General features: G+C 40.6%; 1 protein-coding gene across 1 annotated transcript in view; it reads right to left on the reverse strand.

Annotated features, from left to right (window-relative positions):
- Window positions 1-20,998, reverse strand: part of cfap65 (cilia and flagella associated protein 65) — a 47,650-nt gene extending 26,652 nt beyond the window's left edge. Inside the window, exons 1-13 of the mRNA XM_088930989.1 lie at window positions 20,924-20,998; window positions 16,693-16,865; window positions 15,621-15,723; window positions 14,772-14,938; window positions 13,244-13,443; window positions 11,989-12,134; window positions 9,520-9,742; window positions 8,759-9,024; window positions 4,588-4,788; window positions 3,746-4,090; window positions 2,829-2,966; window positions 1,065-1,304; window positions 350-574 (exon numbers count right to left, since the gene is read on the reverse strand). Coding sequence (XP_088787115.1) covers window positions 350-574; window positions 1,065-1,304; window positions 2,829-2,966; window positions 3,746-4,090; window positions 4,588-4,788; window positions 8,759-9,024; window positions 9,520-9,742; window positions 11,989-12,134; window positions 13,244-13,443; window positions 14,772-14,938; window positions 15,621-15,723; window positions 16,693-16,865; window positions 20,924-20,998 — 2,502 coding nt within the window. The remainder of the gene's footprint in view (window positions 1-349; window positions 575-1,064; window positions 1,305-2,828; window positions 2,967-3,745; window positions 4,091-4,587; window positions 4,789-8,758; window positions 9,025-9,519; window positions 9,743-11,988; window positions 12,135-13,243; window positions 13,444-14,771; window positions 14,939-15,620; window positions 15,724-16,692; window positions 16,866-20,923) is intronic.
- Window positions 20,999-27,874: the final 6,876 nt, after the last annotated feature.

Below are 27,874 nucleotides of genomic sequence, written 5' to 3' on the forward strand. Positions count from 1 at the left end.
TACCGAATATAGTACATCATGGATGTTTCCTTAAACTTTATATTTCTCTAAATTCATTACATCATCTTGCACATCAGCTTGTAAAGGAAGAGCTCAGGAGCCCAACGGAGTAGGATTCCTCTGCTGGCCGCAGGATTTGAACCAGCAACCTTCCAGCCACAGGCGCAGATCCTTAGCCACAGTGCCACTGCTCCGGCAAATATGATACACTTAACGTGTTATCAGTTATATTATTTATTGGGGCACACTTTTAAAATGGCATGATTTTTCATACTACAGGTGTAGTGGTTTGATCTTTTGTGAAGCTTAATGAAGCTGTGTGGAGGAAATCTGGATTCTAGACATGTACCAGGGACTCATTGGGCTGAATGATGCCCTCCTGTGGTGAAACTGACAGCACGCAGCAGTCTGGGCTCCAGATCTTCCATTTGAAACACAAAGGCACTCGGCTGACGTTCTTAATGATGTAAGAGCGCTCGGAGGAGAAGCCCACTGCTGTGGGCTTAAAGAAGAGAGTCCCATCTCCCTCCAGGGACATCTTCGGCTTCTCGGCCACACTCAGTATAGTGATCTCCTGCAAACAAACACAAAAAAACCCGAAATTCACAGCTCTCTCAAAAACACTGTAGAAAGTGATGGCTTCATCCAAAACCCACCAGGCTAAATATAGTAAACCAAGGGTTACGAGAGGCTTTTATACCCACGGGACTAAAATCCTGAAATGTTGTACCATTTACTGACAATGCACTGCTAAACATTTGTTCAGAATACTATTCACCTTTCAAAATTGACATTACAGATCTGGAATCAGACCAAAGAAGGTTTAAAGGACTATTTCGTCCTGAACGTCTTGTCTTGATTCATCGTCCCATCTTGATTCAATCATTCACAATCCTCAAAAGGTGCCAACAAAATCAACACAACCCACTCAAGATCAACAGTAAAAATCAACTGGAAACACTGTGTATGTGCAACTAAGACTTCTTTAAAGGGTTGTAGGAATCTGAAACACAGCTATCCAAAAATGTTGTTGAAGCTAGATAATAAGATCCTCAATTATTCACCTCAGTGTGCTCCTGAGAGGCATTCAGCTGTAGAGACAGGTGCAATTTCTGATCATTATCTATGGTTGGAGTTGTTCTCAGAGTGAAGATCTGGTGAGCCCCTGGCTGGACCAGACCACTGGTGGGCTTCACTGTAACCACAGGACAGTCCTTTGTGTCCAGATTGAAAATGATGGGCAGCTCCCCAGTATTCTGGAACAGAACGGATCTGTAGGACTCTTGGTTCAGGGCTGGGAACACCTGAAAAAGTGGGAAAAACATGTTGTTACTCACAGGTCAAGATGGAGCTTTTTTTACTACTGTCTTTTATTACATCCGCATGGAATCAATAACCTCAGAAATTTCAAAGCCAGAGTCAAAGCTTTGAAACCACCCCACAAGCATTTGTATTTGATGTATATTTAAGTCACGAGAATATCATTTTTACTTATGATCTCTGCTCCACAATAGCTGATTGGTTGTGAATGCAGTGCCAGTGTCCACGTCACTCATCTTTTAGGGTAATTTACGTTATTAAAGATGTACTAAAAAGTAGAAATATAGTTTAAGCAGCAGACAAAGATTTTACTTTTAAATATTCAGTTCATAGCTGTTGGCATGACAGGAACATGACATGACTGGAACAGTCTTTTACGTATAATGGTATATTTCTCTCTTCAATGACCTTATCAAATAAAATAATTAATAGGCCATATTAAATTGGCTCTAGTGCGAGGTGTGAGTGAGTCCTCCTGTGTCTGTGTTTGTGTCCGTGTGTGCCCTGAGATGGACTGTTCAATTATTTTGTTCCATTTCTACCCCACTTACTGCAGGGAGAGCGCATTTCACTTGCTAACACTTTCACTATGAAAGGGAATGCTGGATACAAAAGGGGTGAAAATGATCATTTTCACTGAACATTTGACACCATCCTAAGATCATTAAGATCATCCTAAGATCTTCTGGCAAACGTTTTAGGGTTCCCAAATGTAAGTCAAACAGATACAAAACTTATTTTGTTCCGCTATCCATTAAAGCTGTCAACGCAAAGGTCAAGGAAAAACACAATTTTGACTCTTACAACCCACTTGAGTGCAATATGTTTTTGTGCTGTGTTATAAATGTTACATGTTGTTATGTGTTATACTGTACATGTGCAATAGAGTGATGTGCAATGTTTTTCTTATTTTTTGTAATAGAATAATGTGCAATGTTTTTCTTTTCTTCTTTTTTTAAAATTTTGTTTGCATTCTATTTAAATGTACAGGAGTGTTGTGTGTCCATAAAAAAATTTCCCTCAGGGGACAACAATAAAATCTTATCTTATCTTATTAGATAGACATCAGAGGCCACAATTATCCTTAAATAAGGATTCAAGATCCTCCAACCAGCTCTCAATGAAAGACGAATCTTATTTTAAATCTCTCTGCCCACAGCCAAAAAACTTTGTTTTTTGTTTCCTTTTGCTTTTCAAAGTGCAATTGGCTCAACTAATAGCTCACATACTGACACAGCTCCCCACTCAAACCAACCTCTCCAGACCAAAACAATTCTGTATAGATTTCAGAAAAAAAAACAGACATCTTGTGATTGAAGAATTTGTATCCAGTCAGTAAACAAAAGCAGTTTTTGTTTTTCCATTAAAACAAAAGAGGTTTGGATGTTTGCGACCTGATGTGGTCACACAAAAACGCGACCTGTGAAAAAAAAAAGTGAGCTTTCGGAAAATATTTTGATACAGGTCGACTCGGAATCTCGGTAACGTCTTGCCTGGGAGTGACTCACCACTTGCGGGCGATGGAGCACATAGCGGGGAATGAAGTGTTGATGGCCAGACAGAAAGGAGTGACCACTGACTCTCAGTGTCAGACACCAGGGAGGGCACAGGGTGCTGTCCTCCACATAACAGCTGTCCTTCATGGCCTGGAAAGCACAGGAAACATTTACTTATAACTATGAAGTTCTCTGGCTGCTTCTTTTAACCAATGCAATCTCAACTTGAATTGGTACAACTGAGCATTTTATCGAAGCAATCTGAGTGAACAAGTATCTTGTTCAAGGGAATGATAGAACTGTCCCATGCAGTATTCGAATAAACAAGTTACAACTCTTGAGCCCTCAGCCCTACTCGGCTCTGCTTCCATATAAAACTGCTTGTTTTGCTCCTCTTTGTCTACCTTTAAAGGTATAATGAGCATCCAATGGGAACTTGGGGGACTATCGTATATGGACAGGGTGAGGGAGATAAATATCTTCAAGCTGACAGAAGGGATTCAGAGAAATTTGATCCAAGTATTCAAAATCCTGATGGGTTCAACCAAGGGGACTGCTTCACACTCACTAGTGAAAAAAGAACACAGGGTCACAGTTGTAAACCTAAGGGAAATTAACTCTGGCCTGAGAATAGGAAATGCTTCTTTACTCAAAGAGTAGTGGCCATCTGGAACAGGCTTACTAGCCAGATGGTTGAGGCTCAGACTCTGGGAACCTTTAAGAAATGGATGAAGAAAATTTTACATTCGCTTAGTTTCTACATGTTATTTTTCTTACTGCACCAAATTCAGAAAGTTGCTAACAGAAGCAGAGCATGACTTTATATTCACAACGGGAAGGTTGTTATCACTACACTATGGTCATAACATGAAGGCATTCTGTCTAAAGTGGTTTCTCTCATCAAACCACTTTAGCTTTCACGGTCCTACCTTATAGAAAGCAAAACACTCCAGCTCAGCCCCGTTGATGGTGTTTTCATGGCTAGGAGTGTAGGTGATCCTGAACGCGTTGGTTTTGAGGGGACGGAGGTCGCAGGTCACGGGGGTCACGCTGAACGGACTCCCCCCGGGACTGGTCCAAACGACAGTCAGCCTTCCCTTGGTGTGGTTTGTCAAGGAGACCGAGCGGGAAGGGGAGCCACTGTGGAAGAGGAGCTCCGGTGGGTCAATGGTGACGTGAGGGCGGCTGGTCGCACCCGAGTCCTCCTTGAAGTATTCCGCCATCGAGCTCGACACGGGGGGACTGTGGGTGGCAGGTGGGTCCTCTTCAGATTCCTGGAACACAGACACTTGTAATGACTGACAAGTGCACTGAAGGAGCCAGTGGGGTGGTGGTGTCTTCTCTGCAAAGTGCAGTGCAGACTGACTACTAAGCTGGTGACTCTCCAGCTTGTGCTAAAGCAGTCATCCTTTAGCAATATGCCCCAGGACCTGCTACAACCAGAGATGCTCTGTATTCGATCACTTTTGGCTTTACATGGATCTTGAGGTCTTCATTTACAATTTGAACAGTTTACACCATGTTGAATTTCACCAACAGAGAGTTGATTGTTCTCAGTGGCTCTGTTGTGCATGATAAGAGACTATGAGTCGGAAGAAAAAAATGGAATTTAAGAAAAAAGCAACTTAAGAATATGTAAACTTTTATAAGTAGCTTAAGACTGTTTGTTAAGGTTTGTTTGTTTGTTCCAACCGTTTGCTGTTATGTGGCAAGATGGTGCAAAGAGATCTGGTATGAAGGGTTAAGGTCTGATACAAGGTTCTCTCCGTACCTGGTTTGGAAGCAGGAGGGCTCCATCCTGGTCCAGCTGTAGCCTGTTCTCTGCCAACATGGCACTTAACATGTCAGGTGGGTAACAGGTCAGCCCCCTCTCTAGTTTCTTGTGGTACAGGTGTAGGTGTTTGGCATTAAGTATTGCTGGCTTCCATTGCTCAGAGTGACACGTGCCTATGAGGTCCAGGAAAATGGGATTCTACAAGAAACACATATTATAATGATCAATCCTTTACATTCCTTTTAGATCCTGTATTCCATCAGACGTTATTACACCATCATGAAGAACATCTTGTTTTTAACGATAAAAGTATTTATGCATTCATTGGTGGGGCGTACTGTCTGCCCACGTGTTTGTCAAAACTACAGTAACACCAGCCCACAGAACTAATCCTAGAATCACAGAACTAAGGCCTATAAAAGAAATACTAGATGTATGTCCACCAATGGTACTTATCTTTAGTGTGAGTCTTAATCAAAGAAAAGCAGGATTTCAGCTCTTTCTGTACTGTTGTTTACCCATTTCCTAATTAAAACAGTTAGGCCTGCGTTAGTGGCCTGTTAGTTTCGAGTATGGTCCTAATCACATGTAGTGTGGGGTGTTATTCCCATTAGTTTTGATGGCAATGAGTTGACTTCCAATTCCATTCACTTACATAGTGTCTATAACCACAACATATTTTGCACAGTGGCCTTACTGCAAAGGACTTCAGAGAGATGTCCGAACAATTTGACCAAACTGCTATGGATTGGTGAGAGTCAACATACATGTTTTTGTTTTACCTTTTGCAGTTTTTGGTAACATTTACCTTCTTTCACTCATATGGCTTTCAATTTTGTTTACAATACATATATAACAATAATTATACAAACAATACCAAAAACTAAAAAATTAAAAGAACACAATGTACAAGACAAAAAGAGAAGAAAAAACCTTAACAATAAACACAACAACAAAACAAACACAAAACAATATAACCCTTTTTTCCCCTACCACAGACTACTTTAGCTTATAATACAGTATGAAGCTCCAGTTCCAAGCAGAATATACACAACATTAACACGAAATAATTACTATATAATCCCCACCACAACATTACTCAAAATATTGAAATATTTAACGAGAAGAATGTCAAACAAAAGTTTCCAAATCTTGCAAAATTCATATTTTTCCCTCCTCCAAAGAAATCTGAAAAATATGCAAGGCTACTCCTGGAGAGAAAGCCTGGTTATTATTAATGAGAGTTAAAGATGAGGGATAGCCTTTTCTCCCCAGAAAATGCTGCAAATCGTTCCCAATTTTAAGAGTGCTAGGAAGAATGGAATAGTATTTCATCAAGCTGGTCATATTCTTTTCATCACTGGTCATATATAACACTCATGTGTGAGCAGGACACAGTGAACCAAGCATTATTACTTACCCAGTCTGAATGTGTATCAGCTCAAACCCACCCCCAACTTATATGACACTCACAAGCCCCATTGTAAAATGTAAGATTAGGTAGAGACAAACCACCATTAGAATAATCCAGCAGTAACCCTAGACAATTTAACCCTTGGCCACTTTTTTTGCAAATAAAACCTGATAAATTATTGCCAAAATCTCTGATCATTTGATAAATAAAGTGGGATCATTTGCAATATATACAAAAGCATAGAAAGTATATTAATTTAAATAAGATTTATCTGCCCCTATAAAAAGCCATTTTTCACGTCTAACTGAGCCTCTCTAAATACTGGGATCAAATTCAAGCTAAATAAATCACGTAACCTAGAATAAATATCTATATGTATCCCTAGATAAGAGAGTTTATCTGTTACTCTTAATGGAGAATCATCAATATTTCCACGCTTACCCAGAAGCACTGCTTCTGATTTAGCGTAATTAATTTTACAACCCGAGAAAGTGCCACATTTATTTATCAAACCTATAACAGGAATTCAACTTCCTGAGTTAGAGACAAAAACCAGAATGTCATCTGCATAAAGAGAAACAAAATGATCCACGTGAGCAATTCTGTTTTCAGGTTTTGACTTTAGAAATATGCATCACATGTACAGTATGATTCATTTTTTTTGACATTTTTGTCTATTAAATATTGCAGTCTTGTTAAACTGGTTAATTTAAGCTATAGAAATTAAACAGAAGTGGAAAAAAAAAAAATGTAAAATGTCTGACAGAAAAACAGACGTAAAAGACACTGCCCCGATACTTTCTCAATGCATTGATGCATTAATAAAATAGAAAAGTAAGTGAATAGTACTGTGTTTACAGCAACTGTCTATATCACAAAACAGATTAATGTGCACTATTTCCTTTCAACAGGATCCATGTATGTAACACAATAGCATCTGATTAAACCAAAAGCTTTGTGCTATAACTGCTGCGGTATTTTTGCCAAACAGTGGATGTACACATCTGCCAGAATGGGTCATGAAGGTACCTGACACTAGGATCCTGATCAAGCCTCTTAGACCTCTATACTTGTATACAGGAACACTACAGATCAAATAGGTAGGAATTGCACATTCTCACATGTGGGTAGAACACTTGTGTGAGAAGACCTTGCTACAGTAAAGACTCCTTTACTGTACGTCTTAAGATCATTGTGAATTTTTAATATGTCTAGGCTTGTTAAACTGCCTTAATTAGGTTGGGGCCTGTCACAACACAAGACTGTAATCCCTAATGATTTACTGTAAAATGTGCTGCCACATTATAGCTCTGCAATTTTCAAGGGGAAAATCATATCTAAGCAATCCATCTTTTAACAATGTTAAGTGTGCCTGATGTGCTGTAATAGCTGTCAAAATGTCTGTCAACACTGTGGAAACATACCGACAACTTTAACAGCAGTTGTGCTACTTAGTTTTGGGGAATACCATAAAAAAGCTAATCAACCAGACTCTCCCAAACCATTTTGCACCAGCTGAGATTCAAAAGAGGAGCCTGAATTTTGAATTTTACAAAAGAAACAATATTGATGAAATGGCTAGTTTCGGGAATGAGAGGGTTTTCCAAGGCTTGTCATCTTATCAAAATCATCATGCTGTGTTGTGACACGGCAGAGAAAAGTTTCACCTTCTGAGTCTGCTAGTCGCCACCAGAGGGCCCCAGAGACGAGAAAACTGTCTCTCTCCCCCAGATGTCTCGGTACTAACTCCTGTGGTCTTAATTGAGAGAACTATATTAAAGTAGATCACTGCATCAGCTTGCGTAGGCTGCAAAGGAACAAATAAAGGTTTATTCCAGGCTGAAAAGAGAAGAAAGGAAAAAAATTTCGGCTGTCGAGCCTTCTTTGGGTGTGAGAAAGACAGGGAAGTCCGCGGAGATTATATAGCATAGGAGGACAAAAGCTGGGGGTGTGGAGGAGGCGGGAGCAGGGGGGAGGCAGAGTGGGCACTCAGGTGGTGCGAAGTCGAGAGAGGTGAAGAGAGGTGTGAAGTCAAAACCTGCAAATGAATAGAGAGGATCAGAAGAAAACGGGTTTGTCGTTGAGAGAACGGGGAAGGTGTGAGCCAAGTCTCAGGATAATTTTGGTTTCAGGTGTCTTTCTGCTATGGGAGTTCAGAAACCCTTCTTTGAGAATGGAGACAGAGAGATCAGTGTGATCATGGCCATCAGAGGTTGAATGAGAAACTCTGGGCTTGGAGAATCACAGCCCTGACATGCTCTCTGAAGCGGTCTCCGAGTCTCTCCACACCCAAAGAAGGCTCCACAGCTGAAACATTGCATTTCCTTTCTTCTCATTTCAGCATGAACTATATTAAATGCTCATACGTCTGCTCAGCTGCTCGTCCCAGAACCACGCCAAGAGTCCTGAGCTCAGCTCAGGCACACCCTTATTCTCCAGAAGAGAGGATAAATCTTTCACAGAGTCTTATCTCTCACCCTTAAACTTGGATAACACAATAACCTACAAGGAGCGCTCTATATCCTTCGGACGTAACGCCAGCGAACAGCGCAGCCCAGTAACCCACGCACTGTCGCAATATCTATGGATCAATTCGCTATTAGAACAAATCAAGGGAGATGGGTTGACTGCAAACCTTTCTTCTGGTTTTAGGAGAAATTTCCCCATTGTCAATCGCCGAGTGTTAAAGGTCCAAAGACACAGCTCAAGGTTTACATCCCGAAGAGCTCGCTGTGCATGGCTGTGCAGACTTGCCTGGTGGTGGATGAGGCAGACCAGCCTCCTGTAATAGCCGATGGGCTGGCTGGGCTGGAATCGCAGGTGGAGGGCGAGCGAGCTCTCTCCGGGGAGGACGCCCCAGGCTCTGTCGATGCCGAAGACGCTGTGGCTGCCGTCGATGCAGAACTGGTAGTGCGCGGGCACATCTGAGGTGTTGGTCATTTCCAGAGTTCGGACTGCACACCCCCCTAGCTCCACACAGCCAAAATTCACCACAGAATTCGTTAACGACACCAGAGGACCTGGAGGAAGACAAAACAAAGGACAGCGGCATCTTCAGGAGAAGGTATAACTGATTATCTACTATTAGAAAGTGTTTTACCTTTTCTAGATTTAAAAATCTACACTGCATATCCATAATGCTGTATATTAAAAATAGAATTACAACATGGGGAACTGACACCAGATTTATCCATAGTAACAAGGTCATTGTAACATAACAGATTATAATTGCATACTGCATAAAGCAATTTGACTCATTTTTAGCTGTTTGGTCTCCAAATTTGGTTTGGTGTCATACAGTAAGTAGGGAAAAATAAAGGGTATTCTTCAAGCCTAGGGAGCAAAAATTAGCGGATGATTTAACAAACCCCCAAAAGTTCCATTTAAAATAGCAAGAAAGCTAGAAGTTGATGTTTTAATAGCTAGTGTTTTCAAAAGAAAGTTATACAGAAAAGACAAGCTATCCTATTGGAGGCACTCAAGGTGAGGACCCCAGGCCTTGGGCTGTTCTTTACCTTTACAGCTTCCAGTCACCTTCAGAAGGGCCTTGCTGACGTCGCCGGCAGTGGTGATGTAGAAGTAGTCCACACTGGAGCTGCCCGCTGTCTGAGGACTGAACCGCAGTGGGATCCTCAGTGTGCTGCCTGACGGCACACAGCCCTGCCTGGTCTCACAGGAAAACACATCCTCTAGCAGTGCAGGACGGGCAGCCTTGGTAACTCTGAATGGAGCTTTCACCTGCCAACCGTCACAAATGCAGACCGACAGTGAATGAATATTAAGGACCCAAGGCCTGGACCCAAGGACCCAGCCAGCAGCCATATCACCCTGCAACTCACCACTGGCAGCCCACTGAAGCTCAGGAGGTGTGAGCCTGGTCAGTACCTGGATGGGAGACCTCCTGGGAAAAACTAAGGTTGCTGCTGGAAGAGGTGCTAGTGGGGCCAGCAGGGGGCACTCACCCTGTGGTCCATGTGGGTCCTAATGCCCCTGTATAGTGACGGGGACACTATAGTGTAAACAGGCGCCGTCTTTCGGATGGAACCTAAAACCGAGGTCCTGACTCTTTGTGATCATTAAAAATCCCAGGGTGTTTCTTGAAAAGAGTAGGGGTGTAACCCCTGGCCAAATTTCCCATTGGCCCTTACCAATCATAGCCTCCTAATAATCCCCCTCTATGAATTGGCTTCATTACGCTGCTCTCCTCCCCACTGATAGCTGATGTGTGGTGAGCGTACTGGCGCACTATGGCTGCCGTCGCATCATCCAGGTGGGGCTGCACATTGGTGGTGGTGGAGGGGAGTCCCCATTACCTGTAAAGCGCTTTGAGTTGAGTGTCCAGAAAAGTATATATATAAGTGTAAGCAATATAAGCAATATACACCTATATAAGTGTAAGCAATTCTTATTATCCTTACAATTCTTATTATTATAAATTATTATTAAAGTACCGTACATGTGTGTTTTACGAAAAAGAGAGAGCATTCAATAAATTGTCTTTGACGCGTTGAGTAGCATGTTCCAGACTCCCATAACGCTTTGTGCCTCCTTTCCTCCTTTTTAAATCCACTTCCCCTATGCTTTCATTTGTGTCCTTTGGTTTATAATAAATAATAATGAAAGTAATAAACTTTATTTTATATAGCACCTTTAAAGGCGGCTTCTCAAAGCGCTTTACAGGATGACAACAACAATAAATAAAAAGAATACACAAGATAAAACACAATTACAATTTAATGAGGAGACCGTGGATGGTGGTACTAAGAAAGTAGAAGCAGAGGGGTGAAGAATGGAACCAGTTAAGTAAAGGCTCTTCTAAAGAAGAAGGTTTTGAGTCTGGATTTGAAGGAGTTTAGAGAAGGTGACTCTCTGATATCCTTGGGCAGAGAGTTCCAGAGCTTGGGGGGCATAACAGGAGAAGGCCCTGTCACCCATACAATGTAGACGGGCTTGGAGGACAGTTAGGAGACCAGAATTAGAAGAGCGAAGGTTGCAAGGAGGAGTAGGGCGATAATAATTCAGACAGGTACTGAGGTGCCAAGCCATGCAGAGGCTTATAGGTGAGCATGAGGATTTTAAAGTCCACACGGAATTTGACAGGAAGCCAGTGCATGGACTCCAGGATAGGAGTAAAGTGATCACTTGCACTAGACCTGGTCAGGATTCTGCCTACCGAATTTTGGACATACTGCAGTTTGTTCAAAGCAGATTTAGATACCCCAGCAAGTCCAGAAAAGGTTTATGTTTCATTGTTGATTCTGAAGTCCAGAGGGTGAACATTGTCTGTGCATTTGAGCATTCTGAATACTTCAATGATTCACCCAATGTGAAAAGGTGCCTCGCACCTCTTCATCAATTATCAAAATAATTAACTTATTAATTAATGCACCACAAATGAAACTATTACAAACAACAGTGGCCTTAACGAATTCTAGTGGTAGGTCATCTGAAATCACTATTTTCATTACTGCTGGCCTGCCACAACCCCCTTGTAGTCTGTTCAAAACTTAAAAGATTCAGTTCTTTTAGCCTGTCGGTACAGGACATTCCTTTGAACTTAAGGACGTACTGGTTGCTCCCTTCTGGTCCGATTCCAAAGCAGCGATATCTATTTTTGTATCGCGGTGACCACAGATGTATACAATGTTCTAAATGAGAGCATCGTAAAATTTTAACATGGCATCCCTGGAATGAAATACAGTACTTTTTCTACATATCTTCATATTTGCTTTGCATATTTTATTTTTAAAATGATGTCTCTACTTTAAAACTTGTCTTTCATTCAAGCTCAGTGCTTCACAGTTTGTATTTGTAGTTGTATGTTGTATTGAATGGGAAAGGTATATTACACTAAAATGAAAAATATTCATGCATAAGGATACACTAGGTGAAGGAAATTATTGCTGTATTGGAACTAAGCATATGAGGGCATTTTTACAAATCGGAAGCTACAACTGTTTGTCATCTTGATTTGCACGTCTTACCACAGACAGGTTGTGAACCTCAAAATGCTTCTCCACGGTGCTCCCCACGGCCACACTACCAAAGTCCAGAATGCTCTGGGTGTCTTCCTGCCCTGACGTCTGAGAGAGATGCCCTGGCGCGCTCACCAGGAGGTGGGAATATTTTGCTGTGTAGACACAGACAATGATGTGAAAGACACATCAGATGCGTAGCACAGTACAGCCAGTGATAACTATTTCAACAATAATATCTTACTCCACCAATTCAGAAGGTTGTGGCTTATAAGTGCATCCGTACTACAATGGATACCATGCATCATTCTTTACAGCAACATCCCTCAGTGAAGACTTACTGTAATTGTATTTTTTCAGCCGATTTCAAATCATTTAGCTTTCAGACTAAATTAATTTTAGAATGTGGCTCTTATAACACTAAGCTTTCGCAGGAAAACAATACAAGCAGATTTTACAAAAGAGAATCATGCAAAACACACAATGTAGGGCAGACAAAAATCATTTCTGAAAAAAAATACCACCTGCAAAAAGTAGTAATCTCTGTTATTATAAACTTTTGTCACAACAGGATGTTCCAAAGCCAGTTAGGCATTTGTTTTGTTTGTTGGTTAAGGAATATAAAATCAAGATCAGCTAATCCTGCAACATGCAAAGTGAATCATCTTATTCTTAATATGTTGATATGATTCCAACTTAAACTGTGCAACATTCATGTTATTCATGTTATTAAGTTGAAAGATGTTTAAAAACAAATGACAAAAAAGTTTAAAAACAAAATCACACATATCTCCTATTATTGTAGCTAATTTTTTTCAGAACTTGTCATTTTTAATTTTAAAGCATGGGCGCACAAGTTTCAATCAGATGCTTAAATCCCAGAAAATCTCGATTTTGTACCCAAAGTAGCAGGAGACTCAAAACATCTGTTCAGTGAAGGCACAGTATGGCACAACACTTTTAAAAGTGCTTACACCCCAGCACCTTTTTAAAACAAAATAACAATGACAACAACGACATAAGTTTACTGATGAACCTATAGTGCTGTTTCCGATAGCACTGTCAGGAAGATCATGTTCAACAGGATAAAAACTGCATATTTTTCTGCAAGAACATCTTTACAAACCTACAGTACAGTATCTTACGCATCAAGTGTACTGTATGTGAAGATGCATTTATATATCATCTTAGTCCCCTGACATTTAAGAACCGGCTTGAAATGCACTGAAAACACCTGGATCAGCTTGGAGATGGTCAGTCTTACACAGGGCTATGATGCGGACGTTTCTCTTGCTCTCCCCATGGTCTCCGAAAGCACAGGTGGCGACTTCCTCGTACACCAGAGCGGCCTTAGGGCTGAAAACCACCGTCACCTGGCACTCCGCCCCAGGCTCCAGGAGACCACTGGCCGGGGTAAGCTGGAAAGGCTCAGGCGCGTCCCAGGAGAAAAATGTCTTGAGCTTGCTGAGGTAAAAAAAGAAAGGAGAGTAATGGAGGTACGGTATACAGGCTGAGAAGGCAACAGCACAGGTGCAATACTGCTGGGAATGATCCACACATTCTTCACTCAAGAAAATCAAAATTTTGTACACAAAGTAGCAGCAGACTCAAAACATCTGTTCAGTGAAGGCACAGTCTGCCTTTTTTTTTTATGGCACAACACTTTTAAAAGTGCTTACACCCCAGCACCTTTCTAAAACATAATACCAATGACAACAACGACATTAGTTTACTGATGAACCTATAGTGCTGTTTCCGATAGCACTGTCAGGAAGATCATTTTGTTATGGCACAAGACTTTTAAAAGTGCTTACACCCCAGAACCTTTTTAAAACGAAATATCTTAGTTGATATTGATAAACAAAAAGAATCTTGGTTGATTCTGCTCCCCTGAATTCCAAGAATCTGAGGCTTGTACTCCCCTTACTTTTGTCGCGTGCTCATGTGTCTAAGGTGTGTTTACTGTACGCAGGAAAGTCTCACAACTTCTCTGCTAAGCTGTGGCATGGTCAGACACTAGAGGAGCTGGCTTCCTGGCCAGAGTGGAAAAGGAAATTCAAGGGTTTTACTCAAGCACTCATCTGAACAAGACCAGGAATTACAAACATTTGAAAAATATCCCCCCCAAAAAAACAATTGATGTCAATCAGCATAATGTCAACAGCTTGCCAGATAGGTTAATTTTAATTTTAGGCAGGTACGGTCATGTATAATGTGTTAATGCAGCTCCACACGGTTATTAGCAGTAGGGAGTATTTTTATAATACTTACTATTACAAAATATAGTTTTGCTCAACAACATTTAGAACAGAACATTTTAGAACTGCACAAATGATACAAAGATAAGGGGAGATTTTGAAATATTGTTTACTTTGGCCGGTATTGTGATATACTTTTGATATACTCCCTTATCCATAACATATGCTGTACGTTTGCTGTACACATATGTAATGGATATAATCCCTACCTCACAGTTTTAAAAATAAAAAAACTGTCATGAAGATGTTTTCAAAGCATCACGTTATCGAGTTCCAAGTCTCTGGACTGTGTCTTCATGAAAAGTGAGATACAATGTATTCAGCAGTAAACAGCAATAAATTAAATCCCATTTTTCATACAGAAAGTTCTGATTTCTTCAGGAAAGTTGTAATGCAACAGAGAAGAATCCACTACATCATTATACATGGGAGGAACACTCACTTGTCTTCAAACTGTAGTAAAATAAAAGGTACAGTACAGTGTTACTCATTCTTACTTCAATGTGTTAATCAAATAAGAATGAATGCAATTACCTGGTATTGCGAAAACAGAATGTGGTCTGAGAGCTGTCATGAGCAGCACACATGGGCACAACCACACACTCGGGCATCTCTAGTGCGTGGCAAGGAAGGGTGGCACAGAGCATGACTTGAAAAGCCCCTTCCTTCGTCTCAAACTGAATGCTATCCGAGTACGCGCGCTACAAACAGAAGACTTACATTGGAGAATTCTTTTCCACACCACGAGTGCATATTGTGGTTACAGCATTTGATTTGGCAAAAATCGGAAATTTCGGAAGATCTCCATGTTTCCTTATTAATCAATTTAATTTGATATGTTCCATCTGGATTCCCATGTAACGTTTAACACAATTTACGGGACTGCAGATATTAATTTGGCGTAAATTTTTCACCATATCCTTTCATACACTCATTCATGTCAATCATCAGCAGGTCTAAAACAAAAATACATTTTCTTCAGAAACTTCCCCTCAAAAAGAAAGCCATTTTTTGTAAATGCAATCAAAAAGGATGTGATTTAAAGTTTATTTTACCACTGAATAATGGTAGAGAAAGTTCCTCCAATACCTTAGTGATGTAATTAATACTAGTTCAAATACATGCACAAAATGTGAACAAGGTGTGCTTTAGTCATAACAGTACTAAATTGAGGCAATTCTGCAAAAAAAATATTTCCTCAGAAGCATGATTCTTTTCAGAAATCACGTATTTTCTTTTATGTTACAATTTACTGGCAGCTAGCCCTGTCATTTCTACTACAAAATGCTGCTACAATGTTGATAACTGTAAGAGCAGACATTTTCTTATTTATCTCTAGCTATTCAGTCCCAGTTTCTGAACAAGAGGTTTGCTTGCCTTTACCTTTTCCAGCGGGCGGAAAGTGACAGGGAGGGAGAAGGAGGTCCCTGGGCTCAGGACAATTGTCTGAGGAAACAAGGTTGTGAAGAATCTGGAAGATGGTGGCCTGTGGAGGCAAACTATGTTAATGATCATTTCTGACCTTCAGAACAGAACTTGCATTTCATGCTGTCTAAGAATCTCTAAAACCTGTCTGTCGGCCAGATTCCCCATAGACAGGGCTTTATTTTTATACTGTTCTACAATCTGGTACTTTTGAAGACGTTAAGACTGTAGCTCCAGAGCTCAAGGTGGCCAGGCTGTGCTCAATGTCAAATTTAAATTCAATTTCAAATTTGAAAACTATGGACTATTTCAGCCGAAGGTCACAGTTGGATTCTGAAGAAGATTTAGCAGGGAGTTTCGTCAGTGTGGGGGCTAAAACGAACCAGGCCATGGTTAATGCCACATAAAAAAGTTAATAGGAAGAGCAGCCTTCCTTGGGGTGGTTGGATTGTGTGGAATGTACGGATCTCTCAGTCACAGTTTCGATTCAGGAATATGAAGAATGAACTTCCATCCATCCATCCATCCATCCATCCATCCTTTTTCTTCATCCAAGTCAGGGTCAGGGGGGAGCCAGACCAGGTACAAGACAGGATTCACCCTGGATGGGATTCCAGTCAATTGCAGGGCAGACATAGACACAAACAAGCACACACTCACACCAGGGCATATTTTCCCAGAAGCCATTTAAATTCCCAGCATGTTTTGGGACTGTGTAACCCGAGGAACCCCATATGAACACAGGGAGAACCTACAAACTCCACACAGACAGCACCCCAGGTCCAGGAGTGAACCCACTGTGAGGCAGTAATGCTAATCATTGTGCCTCCGTTCCGCTCCCCATAAGAATCATCTTAAACCAAATTGAATTATTATGCAATTCTTGAACTTTACAATAGATCAGAAACACAGCTAAATTACCTTTGAAAATGTTACTCTTTCCAATAAATTAACACTGAAAATGCCCATAATTGTGAGCTTTCTCCCAACTGCTAAGCTGTGTTTTGGAGACATGGGAGAAATGATTCACCTGAACTGCAGCTTCTGCAGTTTGATGTGAATGTTCTTCAGCAGAAGAGTTTTGGTAAACTCCCTGCCCAGCTCCCAGCTGTCCCACACCAGCTCCTCTAACACCTCCACGCCAAAGAAAGATCTCTTCTGCACCTGCTGCCTCCGGGTATCAGGCCGTCTGGGTACTGCCACCTGTCAGCCACACACAAGATGGGGATTAAACAGACCGAAACAGAATAAGAATAAGGATCCTGTCCAGACAGGAGGAGGGAGAGCAAACCATGAGCATTTTTTCATGTCTATCTTCACATGTTCAATGTGCAAACACAAATTTACCTTTGTAAGATGGTGTATATTATTTGATTTCTTCATGACTTACCCCTGTAGGAGAAAGGTAAATCTGATTTTGCAATAAAGCACACTGCCTTTTACATACATGGGTTAGGGACATGCCAAAGACACTTTTCACAAAGTTACATTAGTTGTGTGCTCATTGTCTTTGTTTTCTAAAGTCTTGACAGTTCTACTGCACACCATTAAGTACAATCAGGTGAACGTAATGAAAAAGACCTCAAACATTTTACTGAGGAAATATTACAAATAATCACTGAAAAATCATTCAATTTTTAGAGAGCTGCTTATTCCAGATTCGAGAAAAGAACAAGGGACAAGGCTACATCCTGGACAGGATGTTCAGACTGTACATGTACATCTTAGGATATACAGTATGCACACAATACAGACATAAATCAGGCTAGCCAGCACGTCTGTGGAAGGAGGCAGGAAACTGAAGCAACTGAGGATGTATAAAACATACACAAACATTGAAAGAACATGGTAACTCCACACAGAAGTCAGTACAGTTCAGAATCAACCCCAGGACTTGAGACCTATGGAGTAGAAGCATTTATTGTAACAGTGAAAAGTTTGCACTTTCAAACAAAACATTTTCAAGTAAATTATTTACATTAGCCTTCAGCTACAGTATATGACCCTGCAACTCACAACTGGTGACCCACTGAAGCTAAGCGTGTGTGAGCCTGGTTAATACCTGGATGGAGACCTCCTGGGAAAGCTAAGGTTGCTGCTGGAAATGGTTTTAGTTGGACCAGTAGAGGGCACTCCAATTGCAGTCTGTGTGGGTCCTAATGTCCCATTATAGTGACAGGGACACTATACTGTAAAAAGACTCTGTCCTTTGGATGCGACTTAAGACCAAGGCCCTGACTCTCTGCAGTTATTAAAAATCCCAGGGTATTTCTCGAAAAGAACAGGGGTGTGTCCTGGCCACATTTTCCCTGGCCTTTACCAATCGTGGCCTCATAATAATCCCCATTTTTGCATTGGCTTCATTACTCTGCTCTCCTCCACACTGAGAGCTGATGTGTGGTGAGCGTACTGGCGCACTTTGGCTGCCGTCGCATCATCCAGGTGGGGGCTGCACATTGGTGGTGGTGAAGGGGAGTCCCCATTACCTGTAAAGCACTGTCAGTAGAGTGTGATACAGGTGTAAGAAGTACCATATTAGTGGAAGGCATTATTATTATTCAGTAAGGAGTAAGACAAGCCACCAGAGAGAGCCCAATACAAAATCTACTTTATGGAGAGCAAAGGTCAGCAGGATTGAAAAACTGAAAAAAGAAAGAAATATGGTTAAAAAACACGACTGCTTATGAAAACAACACCGATTGGTGGAAACTACTAAAGTAGTAGCATTACAGCATTATTGTCCCAAGCTAAATTGATCATTGTGGAGGAACTGAACACTACATAGGAAAAAAAGCAAATAGCTTCTAATTAGTTTAATAATGTCACACGATGAGCGCAACTAGACTACTGTACAGACTACAGACAGCTACACCGCCTTCCATGTTTATTCATAACCTTGATAAAATGGTAACAAAAATATCACATAGCTGAATGAGCTATGGACTAAATAATGTGTCTCTAATAATTAATAATGTTAATAATGTTATTCTCCAATCACAAGAGCATTGCACAGAGCAAAGTCATATAGTACTGTATGTTATACATTAACTCCAAGACACAAGGGGGTCACATTCAGTTACACCTCTAGAACGTTCTGCTCTTTAGAAATTCAGCGAAAGTCTCTTCTGCAGTTTTCCTGTTCTGCTGGGGAGTAGTAGCATGCTTCATCAGGATTCATCTCTCACAAAATGAGAGAGCTACTCGAGCCTGCAGGCAAGTGGTCACTGATCTCCACAAACTGGAGGATGGCTATAAAAACCCATTAAAAGCTGAATCTTCTACTTTCCTCTGTAGTGCTCATCATTAAGACATTTAAGGCTACTGGTATCGTGGCCAACCCGCTAGCAATAGGATGCAACTATCCTTTGCTACCTTGAGCTGTGAGACAAGTGGTTTGGGAGACAACTGTAAATCCAAACGATATTGAGAAGACACACTGCTCATCTTTAGCGCACAAAGTGCTGAGAACTAAGTTTAAAATGTCGCTTGCATGAATGTGGAGCTCATAGCTGGGTCGCAAGGAAGAGGTCGAACCAGAAAAAGGGGCGTCTCTTGCCAATGTGCCAGTCATTTGTATGACAGTCGAAACAATGTCTTATGGTAAAATGAATAGCAAATTGAGGCTTTTGGAGATTCTCATCAGTATTAGGTTTGGTGTAAAAAGATAAAGCCCATGTTGAGACTTGGAAATATTTGATCATGTTTTTTGGGTTGTTTTGCATCTACAGGTCCCAAAGTCCTCATCATGATGAAGGAAATCATGTACCTCAACAAACGCCAGGACATTGCGTCCAGGCATGAGGTTCTTTCTTCCAAAAAACTCGAGCTTTACTGAGGATGAACATGTCAGCAAGGCAATGAACCAAAAGATACATCCAAATCCAAATCCAAAAAGGCATGATTAACTACACACAAAATACATCTTCTCAACCGGTCATCCCAGTCTTCTGACCTGAATCTAATTGAACATTTGTGATTCTAACTCAAGATGGAAGTTCACTCGCTGAAACCAAAGGGTCTGAAGGACTTCTGCATGCAGAGATGCTAATAAATGTACTGTATTATGCTATTGCTCCTCTGAAATTATAGAACCTCATAGTACACTATAGGGGGCATCTTGCCAGTGTAATCCCTGCCAGAGGAGGATTTACAAAATACTAGCTACAGCGGTGAGAATAAATGTGAATCTCATGTTTTCTGAAATTAATTATTTTTGACAAATATGACTTTGGTCGTGGCACAGTGGCTAACACTGCTGCTTTGCAGCTCTGGGGCTCTAGATTCAATTCCAGACCTGGGGTGCTATGTGTGTGGAGCTTGCATGTTCTCCCCAGGTTTGCGAAGATGGATTGACAGATTGACAGATTGACAGACAGTTCTGTGCAAAGCTATTAATATTACTAAATATTTAACCACACTGGTTTGACAATTCTGGTCTAGAGGAAGGAGGTCCACCTACAGGTCTGCCAACACCACTGTGCTGCCTAAGATACCTTGGTTTCCTTAGACATCTACCATGACAAAAACAGGAAAGAAGGTGTAGAATTTCTTTGAATTATGTTTGAATGGGAGGCACAGAGCGTGACAATGTTTTCTAGAAAAACCACTTATTATAAACAATGCTTGCAGGTCACGTTTGTATGTCACGCTCTTACAAAAGATAAAGACATAACAGCCAGCAGCCATATCACCCTGCAACTCACAACTGGCAGCCCACTGAAGCCCAGCAGGTGTGAGCCTGGTCAGTACCTGGATGGAAGACCTCCTGGGAAAAACTAAGGTTGCTGCTGGAAGAGGTGTTAGTGGGGCCAGCAGGGGATGCTCACCCTGCGGTCTATGTTGGTACTAATACCCCAGTGTAGTGACGGGGACACTATACTGTAAAAAGACGACATCCTTTGGATGAGACATAAAACCAAGGTTCTGACTCTCTGTGGTCATCAAAAATCCCAGGGCGTTTCTTGAAAAGAGTAGGGGTGTAACCCCTGGCCAAATTTCCCATTGGCCCTTACCAATCATGGCCAATAATCCCCATCTATGAACTGGCTTCATTACTCTGCTCTCCTCCCCACTGATAGCTGATGTGTGGTGAGCGTTCTGGCTCACTATGGCTGCTGTTGCATCTTCCAGGTGGGGGCTGCACATTGGTGGTGGTGGTGGAGTCCCCATTACCTGTATAGCACTTTGAGTGGAGTGTCCAGAAAAGTGAAATGTAAGCAATTATAACATCATCATATTTGTTGACTCTGGGGTTGGGATACCTGTTCATGTTTGGCGAAGTTTGTCTTCTGAAAAGTTTCTGCGGTCAAAGGACAGCGGTGAATTTCTGCCAACATTGCAGCCCTGTCAAAAAAGAGAATATAAGTGTTCAAAGACGTATGGCTAAATGTTTATTGAGCCGCTCCATACTCATTCCTACTATTGTGATATATGAAGATGTGCTCTGTAAATGTTGAGGGTATATTTGGAAGGGGGTATATGTTATTTGTTAGACATTGTATCTGAAACAACACAACTGCCAGCTGCTTTGATGTCTTCTTTGTACATTAAAACCCGAAAGATTGAAAACAGTTGTCAACATCTGCACCTCATACTATTATAATAGTACAATATAACCAGGTTCCAGCAACTAACGCTTGTTACAGATCTTATTCTTGTACCAATAATTTAAAAATTATATCATTTTAATATTATTGTATAACAATTAAATCGAGCCTATTTTCCTTTGCTGGATAATCTTTAATCTATTTTTAAAGAGTATATACCTGTATTTATAAAAAAAAGCATAAACCCTTTATACATGCAGAGTAAAACACAGTGTATGTATGGCCTCACACCTAACTATGCCACTGTTTCTTATATACAGTACATATAGAAGACAAAAGTATGATTATTTTATTTTATAACTATATTGTATTCTAATTATATGGAGAAAGTACTCAAGCAGTAGGCAGATGATCTTTGAGGAAAAAGGAATGATGCTTTTGTAGTACGTTCTTCAAAGAATCACCCTACACCCCAGCAGCCAAACAGTTACCCTTTTCGGTAAAGTTCAGGATTTAAACTTCGCTTTTTTTCATACGTTTGTACAACAGTTAAGTCAGAAGGATGTGAATTTATGATATCCATTGCTCATTTCTTCCTTTCCCATTAACTTAAGTGACACGACAGGCTGGAGAAAATCTGAACCAATAAGGGTGATTACTTTAAAAGATCACACAATCTGTTCATATTTCAGTAATGAGCCTGACATTCCCTGATTGATTAAACAGCAAAGTGTAAATATTTTACAGGGTCGGGCCGTTTCGGTTATTGTTCCTGATTTACAATCCTCCAAATGCAAATTTATTTATATATTTAACCATAAAATGAGTGTTTCTGGTAACCATTTTCAAGTAAGGAGTTACAGGTCCAAATGAGGGCACACTGTTAATTTAATATACAGAAAGCAGAAGTGGCATATGCAATAACAGAACTAGGCAGGTCCACGTTTTCTCTTGATCATTCCACTGCCTCTCTCAGCAATTTCCTAATAAGCCAGCAGCTGAACAAAGCCACGTTTCCTGCCTCTTGAATTAAGTTTTTAGGTTGCAAAACATGAATTCCTTGTGTTTAATGTGCAAACTTGAGGGTTGGGTGAAACTGGTCTTCAGTAATAAAGAATCACTTCTGACATTCTTTTATTCAGTCTTCAATATGTGTTTGTAGCACTGGATTCTTAGAAACACTGTAAGAATCCACACATAAAACATGCATTAAAAATGCATTTCCAACTATATAAAGACATTCCTAATATGTGGAGGCTTTAGAATAAAGTGCTATATTTATATTTCATAGGACTGAAGATTTCTCCGGTTGGCACAGTGGTTAGCAATGCTGCCTTGCAGCTCGGGTGCCCTGTGTCCAATTCTGGACCTGGGGTGCTACAGTATTTGCGTTGGATTGTGCGTTTTTTTCCTGTGTTCACATGGCTTTCCTCCGAGTACTCTGGTTTCCTCTCACAGTCCAAAACCATACTGGTAAGTTAAATGGCTTTTAGGAAAAATGCCTTAGATGTCAGACACTGCGCACGTGTCTGCGATTGTGTCTGTGTGTGCTCTGGGACAGACTGGCGTCCTGTCCAGGGTGTATCCTGCCTTGTGCCCGTGGCTTGACAGGATAGGGTCAGCCTCCCCCATGACCCTGAATTGGAAGAAGCAGTTTGAGGCTTTCTTTATACGGAGGCAATATGTTTCCTTATACATTTGTCTCATCGTTCAGGAGATATCAAGGAGGCAACAGAATTGTTATTGCATTAAGTTGACAAACAGAAGCCTGAAAATCAGAAGAACCACACCTAAAAGTTGAATCTAAATCTAAAAATTAAAATTTGATTAAATGTACAGAGGAGTAATACAGTGCACTGCAGAAGTATACAGACCTTTGCATGGTTTTCATTCTTCATTGCTTTAAAGCCTGCAGTCATGAAGCTTTGAAGAAGCAATTCGTATTTGTTGTGTAAACAACATACTCCATGCATTAAAGCAAAAAAAAGGAAAATGTAAAAAAATAATTTATGTGAAAGGACAATGGGACAGTCAGGTTTGCATAAGCATTCAAGCCCTTTGCTGCGGCAAATCTAAATTAATTTAGGTGCAAAAATGACCTTAAGCAGACACACAATTAGTGGCCTCTGTGTGTGGGTCCTATGATTTTAGAATAAACATACCTATCTCTGTCATTCTTAGTCAGGTAGTGAATTTCAAGCAAAGATTAAACCATGAAGACCAAGGCCTTTTCAAACACTCACTGATAAAGTTGAGTTTTTTTTGAAAGATCAAGAGAAGTGTATAAAAACATTTCAAACAGTTTCAATATGTTTTTATGCATGGTGAATTTGATGTTGAAGGCACCCAGACATTGTAAACTGAGCAAGAAGGATACTGATTTGGGATACCCCAGGGAAGCAAACTTTCAGAGTTCAGTGGCTGAGAAGGGAGAAAATGTCCATGGGTCAACAACATCCCAGTCATACCACAAAGGGAACTGAAAATAAAATCCTGTATGGAATTTGCAAGAAAGCACCTAAGCGAAAGAACAGAGTGCCTCACTTAGTCATTACCATCCCTCTGGCCGAGCACGATGGTGGCAGAATACTGATCGCTATGCTATAGATCGGCTTCTCATCAGCATGGATTGGGCAGCTTCTCAGTAAACCAGGAACACAGAAGGAGCAAAGTAGTGACAAATCACTGAGGAAAACCTGCTTCAGACCTAGCATGAAGACAAAATTTCACTTTTCAGCAGGACAATGATCCAAAGCACGAGGCTAAGCTACACTGGAAAGGCTTAACATTAGAAAGTGAAAGTCCTCGAGTGAACCAGTCAAAGCCCTCACTTGAATCCTATTAAGGAATCACAGAAACTGCTGTCTATAAGCAAACTCCAGGCAACTTGAGGAGCTGATAGACTCGAGGCTGTAACTGCTGCCAAAAAATGCTTCCACAAAATATTACTGAGTTCATGGATCTTAACGTTTGTGCAATCAACATATTTTTGCCCACATTTATTGCAACTTATCTCAAACATAGAAGTCTTTAGGTGGAGTGTTCAGGTTTTGGATTGAAATATCAAGTTTAAAAAAATGGGTATGCATCATTGGGAGATTTCACAGAATGGGACACCACAGGCAGGGTCTGAATTGTTTTTTTTTTGCAAAGGCACTGTGTGTATGAATAGCATCACTTTAAAAATGATTACACATATTTCTGGTTACACAATGTTGAAATTGATTTAACCTGGAAAGGTAGTATCCATCACCAGGATATCTTAAATAACTAAGTTATGAAATATCTTTGGATATTTTTACACGGCTCATTGTTACTCAATAAGACCCCAATGTTATTGATCTCGCTGGTTTTTATTTTATTACTGGTGTGTGTTTAGGATGGCGAGTGAATGTGTTGGGTGGATGCATTCTGTTATTGGCATTATGTTGTATATTTGTATTGTATATCTTTAATTGAGCTCAGATACAATTCCATGAAACTCATTGTCATGGCATCAAAGTATTGAATTGAACCAAGAAGTTCAATGCTACTGAGATGGTGAGGAGCCCACAAGGTAGCAGGAAGTTTTGACCCAAATGTGTGGTCAGAAAAGTGGTTGGGAATTCAGCTCAAACCCAACACTTTCAGAAATCTCTGACATCCTCAGGATATAAGACTACAATCTACGGCTCACTGAATGACCCAAGTGTCTGCTTTAGAATGCCGTACAACATTAAGAAAATACATATAGCAGTTAAATGACTCCAAAATCAAATGGGACTGGGTGATAAAATGAGCAATATTAGCTTAGAAAGGTGAAGCTCATGCTGATTTTCCTTGCTGAGAATGCCACAGCATGTCAGAGATTTCTGTTAAGAATAGGAGAGAAAGAGAGTGTCTTTATTATCCCCAGGGTAGGGCAAGTTGTTTTACAGCAAAAGTGTTGGAGTACAGACGGACAGAAAAAAACCCCAACAGGAACAACACTACACATACATGTTTACATTTAAGGTCAAGGGTTAAGTAATGAAATGGCTACAGGTATGAATGAGAACTTGAATCTGTTGGCTTTGGAGTTGGAGTTGGAGTCGGTATCTGTGTTCTGAAGGGAGTAACTGGAAGTTCTGAAACAAGGGGTGTGAAGGATCGTCGCAGATGGATTTTGCTTAACGCAGAACACGCAGATGACAGATGGAGGAGAGGGCTGAAAGATCGGCGCCCATGAACTTCTGCCGGATTTTCACAAGGCTGCCCGGTCTGTCCTTGCCTCTCAGATTTCAGGTTGCCAAACCAGCAGATCAGGGTAAAAGTTAGAACAGATTCAAGGAAGGACCAATAGAACAAAATCAACAGTGAATCATCGACCTTAAAATACTTAAGCTTCCTTAAGAAAAAAAGACGCTGTTGACCTTTCCTGAGGATCAGGTCAGTATTGGCTTCGAAATTGGAGCTTGGAGTCCAAAACAGTCCCCAAGTACTTGTATTGTTCTACTAGCTCAATAGGTTAGGGTGGGAGCGTGGGTGTTTTACCTGAAGTCAATTATTATGTCGAGAATAGATCTGATTGGCTAACTAATAGATTATCCCTTAGTGTCTTAGTTAGAGCTCATGGCCAGAGATTCCAATTTTTTCTAAGATTATTCTAAGACAACAGCAGGTGCCTTCCATCCAGAAGGCCAAGGTTGGACAGAGGTAAACTATACCACAGGATAACAACACAAAGCCAACATATACCTCCATCACAAAATAGTAAGAGATCTAAAGCCTCTGGTATGGAAGAAAGCACAGGCCACACAATCAGGAGGAGCAGAAGAAACACGGAGAAACGTTCGAATATTCTTCATGAGAAGTTTAAGAATTTAAGACACACAGATCTTGAGGCCACCAAAGGAAGGTTCACAACATACTGGTTGACTATTGGGCAATAAATACATCTGAACAGTTCCACGAGTCTTTAGCTTTTTATTTTTCTGTGTAAAAACAGATATTGGAATTTGGCTGCACCCACATTTTTTTGCTAAATCAATTTTTAATTGCTTCATCAAGTTCATCAAGATGAGTAATTATATAAATGAATCTTTTCTTAGTTTGTTAGTGACAGTCATGTTAATCTGAAAAAAAATAGTTAAAAAAAGTGTGCGAGTCGGCAAAGTGAAAAAAAAACAACTTATTTGATCAGTTATTCTCCTATGCAATGTTAAAGCTAGAAACAACAACGCTTTAATGTGATTCTTTAAACACATATGACTTTAAATTAGTTGGATACAGTAGCCCTATATATCTCTAAAGATACGGCGGGATGCAGAATTTTTTTAAAAATGAATTAATAAAGAATTAATCGGAGTCGTTTGCACAGACTACTTTGCAAATGAATGAAAAGGCAACAAATTTCAAGAAGAGTACACCTACTTCTCACTACGAAATTCCTATCTTCTGAAATATAAGTTTAAATACAATACGTTGTACGTCTGACAACTACTATTAGATACGCCATCTTACCTTTTGTGTGTGAATATTTTAAAAAGCAAACAATAAAAACATTTTTCTAATGCTTTTCAGCAGCTTTGGGCTGCCATGTTGCCGTCTCCGTGGATACACTTTTGTTGATTAAATGCTGCCTTGGTAACAACGGCAACTAAAGAGGGACATACAGCACCAATGGTCTGTGCGAAACGAAACGGAGAACCTAAAGACGTAACGCTAAAAACCGGTATTTATGTACGTCGTCTTCATATTCCATACATTTCCTTTGATCTCCCATCTGTTATACAGTACAACACTATAGACATCAGTGAGGAGCTGGATAGATGCTCTTTAATGATAACTGGACAGTGGTTTCAAATCCATACTGGAGCCAGACACTCTGACCATCACAAGGTATATTAATCAGATTGTCTCAATGCTCGAGTCCAGAATTCAGACCCCTCAAAGGCACTGACAATCTGTGGAATTCTTCAGAACTTTGAAACACTGACCCAGAGGACAGTATCTAATTACAATTATCGATTCATTATCTATTCTTTGTCTCGTCCAAGAACATCAACACTTTGCCTATCACAGGGGTCACGGCTGCCTTTTTAAATCACTTTGTCCAGTACTTCTTTGTGGACAGTTAAGAAAGCCACCTCTTGCCGTGAGACACAAAGCAATTCCTGCAGCAGGCCATGAGCTGCATGATAGCTTTCTTAAAAATGTGTCTTAAAGAATTTGAGCACAAAGCAGCAGACATTAGATGGCTCTGGACTGAACAGACTTCACCTCCTACAAGACTGCATTTTTCTGCCTCACCAGAGTGCATCCATATTCACACACACACACACACACACACACACACACAGATCATGGAAGAGAGACAGCATTAATTATAAGGGATTTCCACCTATAAGTCAAAAGCCAGGGCTGGATTTTGGAGTTCGTAGGCCCTAGGCACTTTCACTCCGAAAATGTGCAAAAAGAGGGGTAAACACCAATTGAATTACGTCGATTGACATGATGCTCTTTCAAGTATTCTAATGCTAAACCATGTGATTGATGGAGCGATATTACTTCGATACTTCTAGTTTCTAGAACAGACGCCAGATAGCGTATGTGTATTGATTTGGAGCACCTAGAGTCGATTGTAAGCATGTTGTTTCAGCTCGTTTTTCATTAGTCACTAGTGTTTCCCTCCTTCGTAGGCCCTAA

The sequence above is a fragment of the Atractosteus spatula genome, chromosome 13, assembly GCF_055471065.1.
Source record: "Atractosteus spatula isolate fAtrSpa1 chromosome 13, fAtrSpa1.hap1, whole genome shotgun sequence".
NCBI classification, from domain to species: Eukaryota; Metazoa; Chordata; class Actinopteri; order Semionotiformes; family Lepisosteidae; genus Atractosteus; species Atractosteus spatula.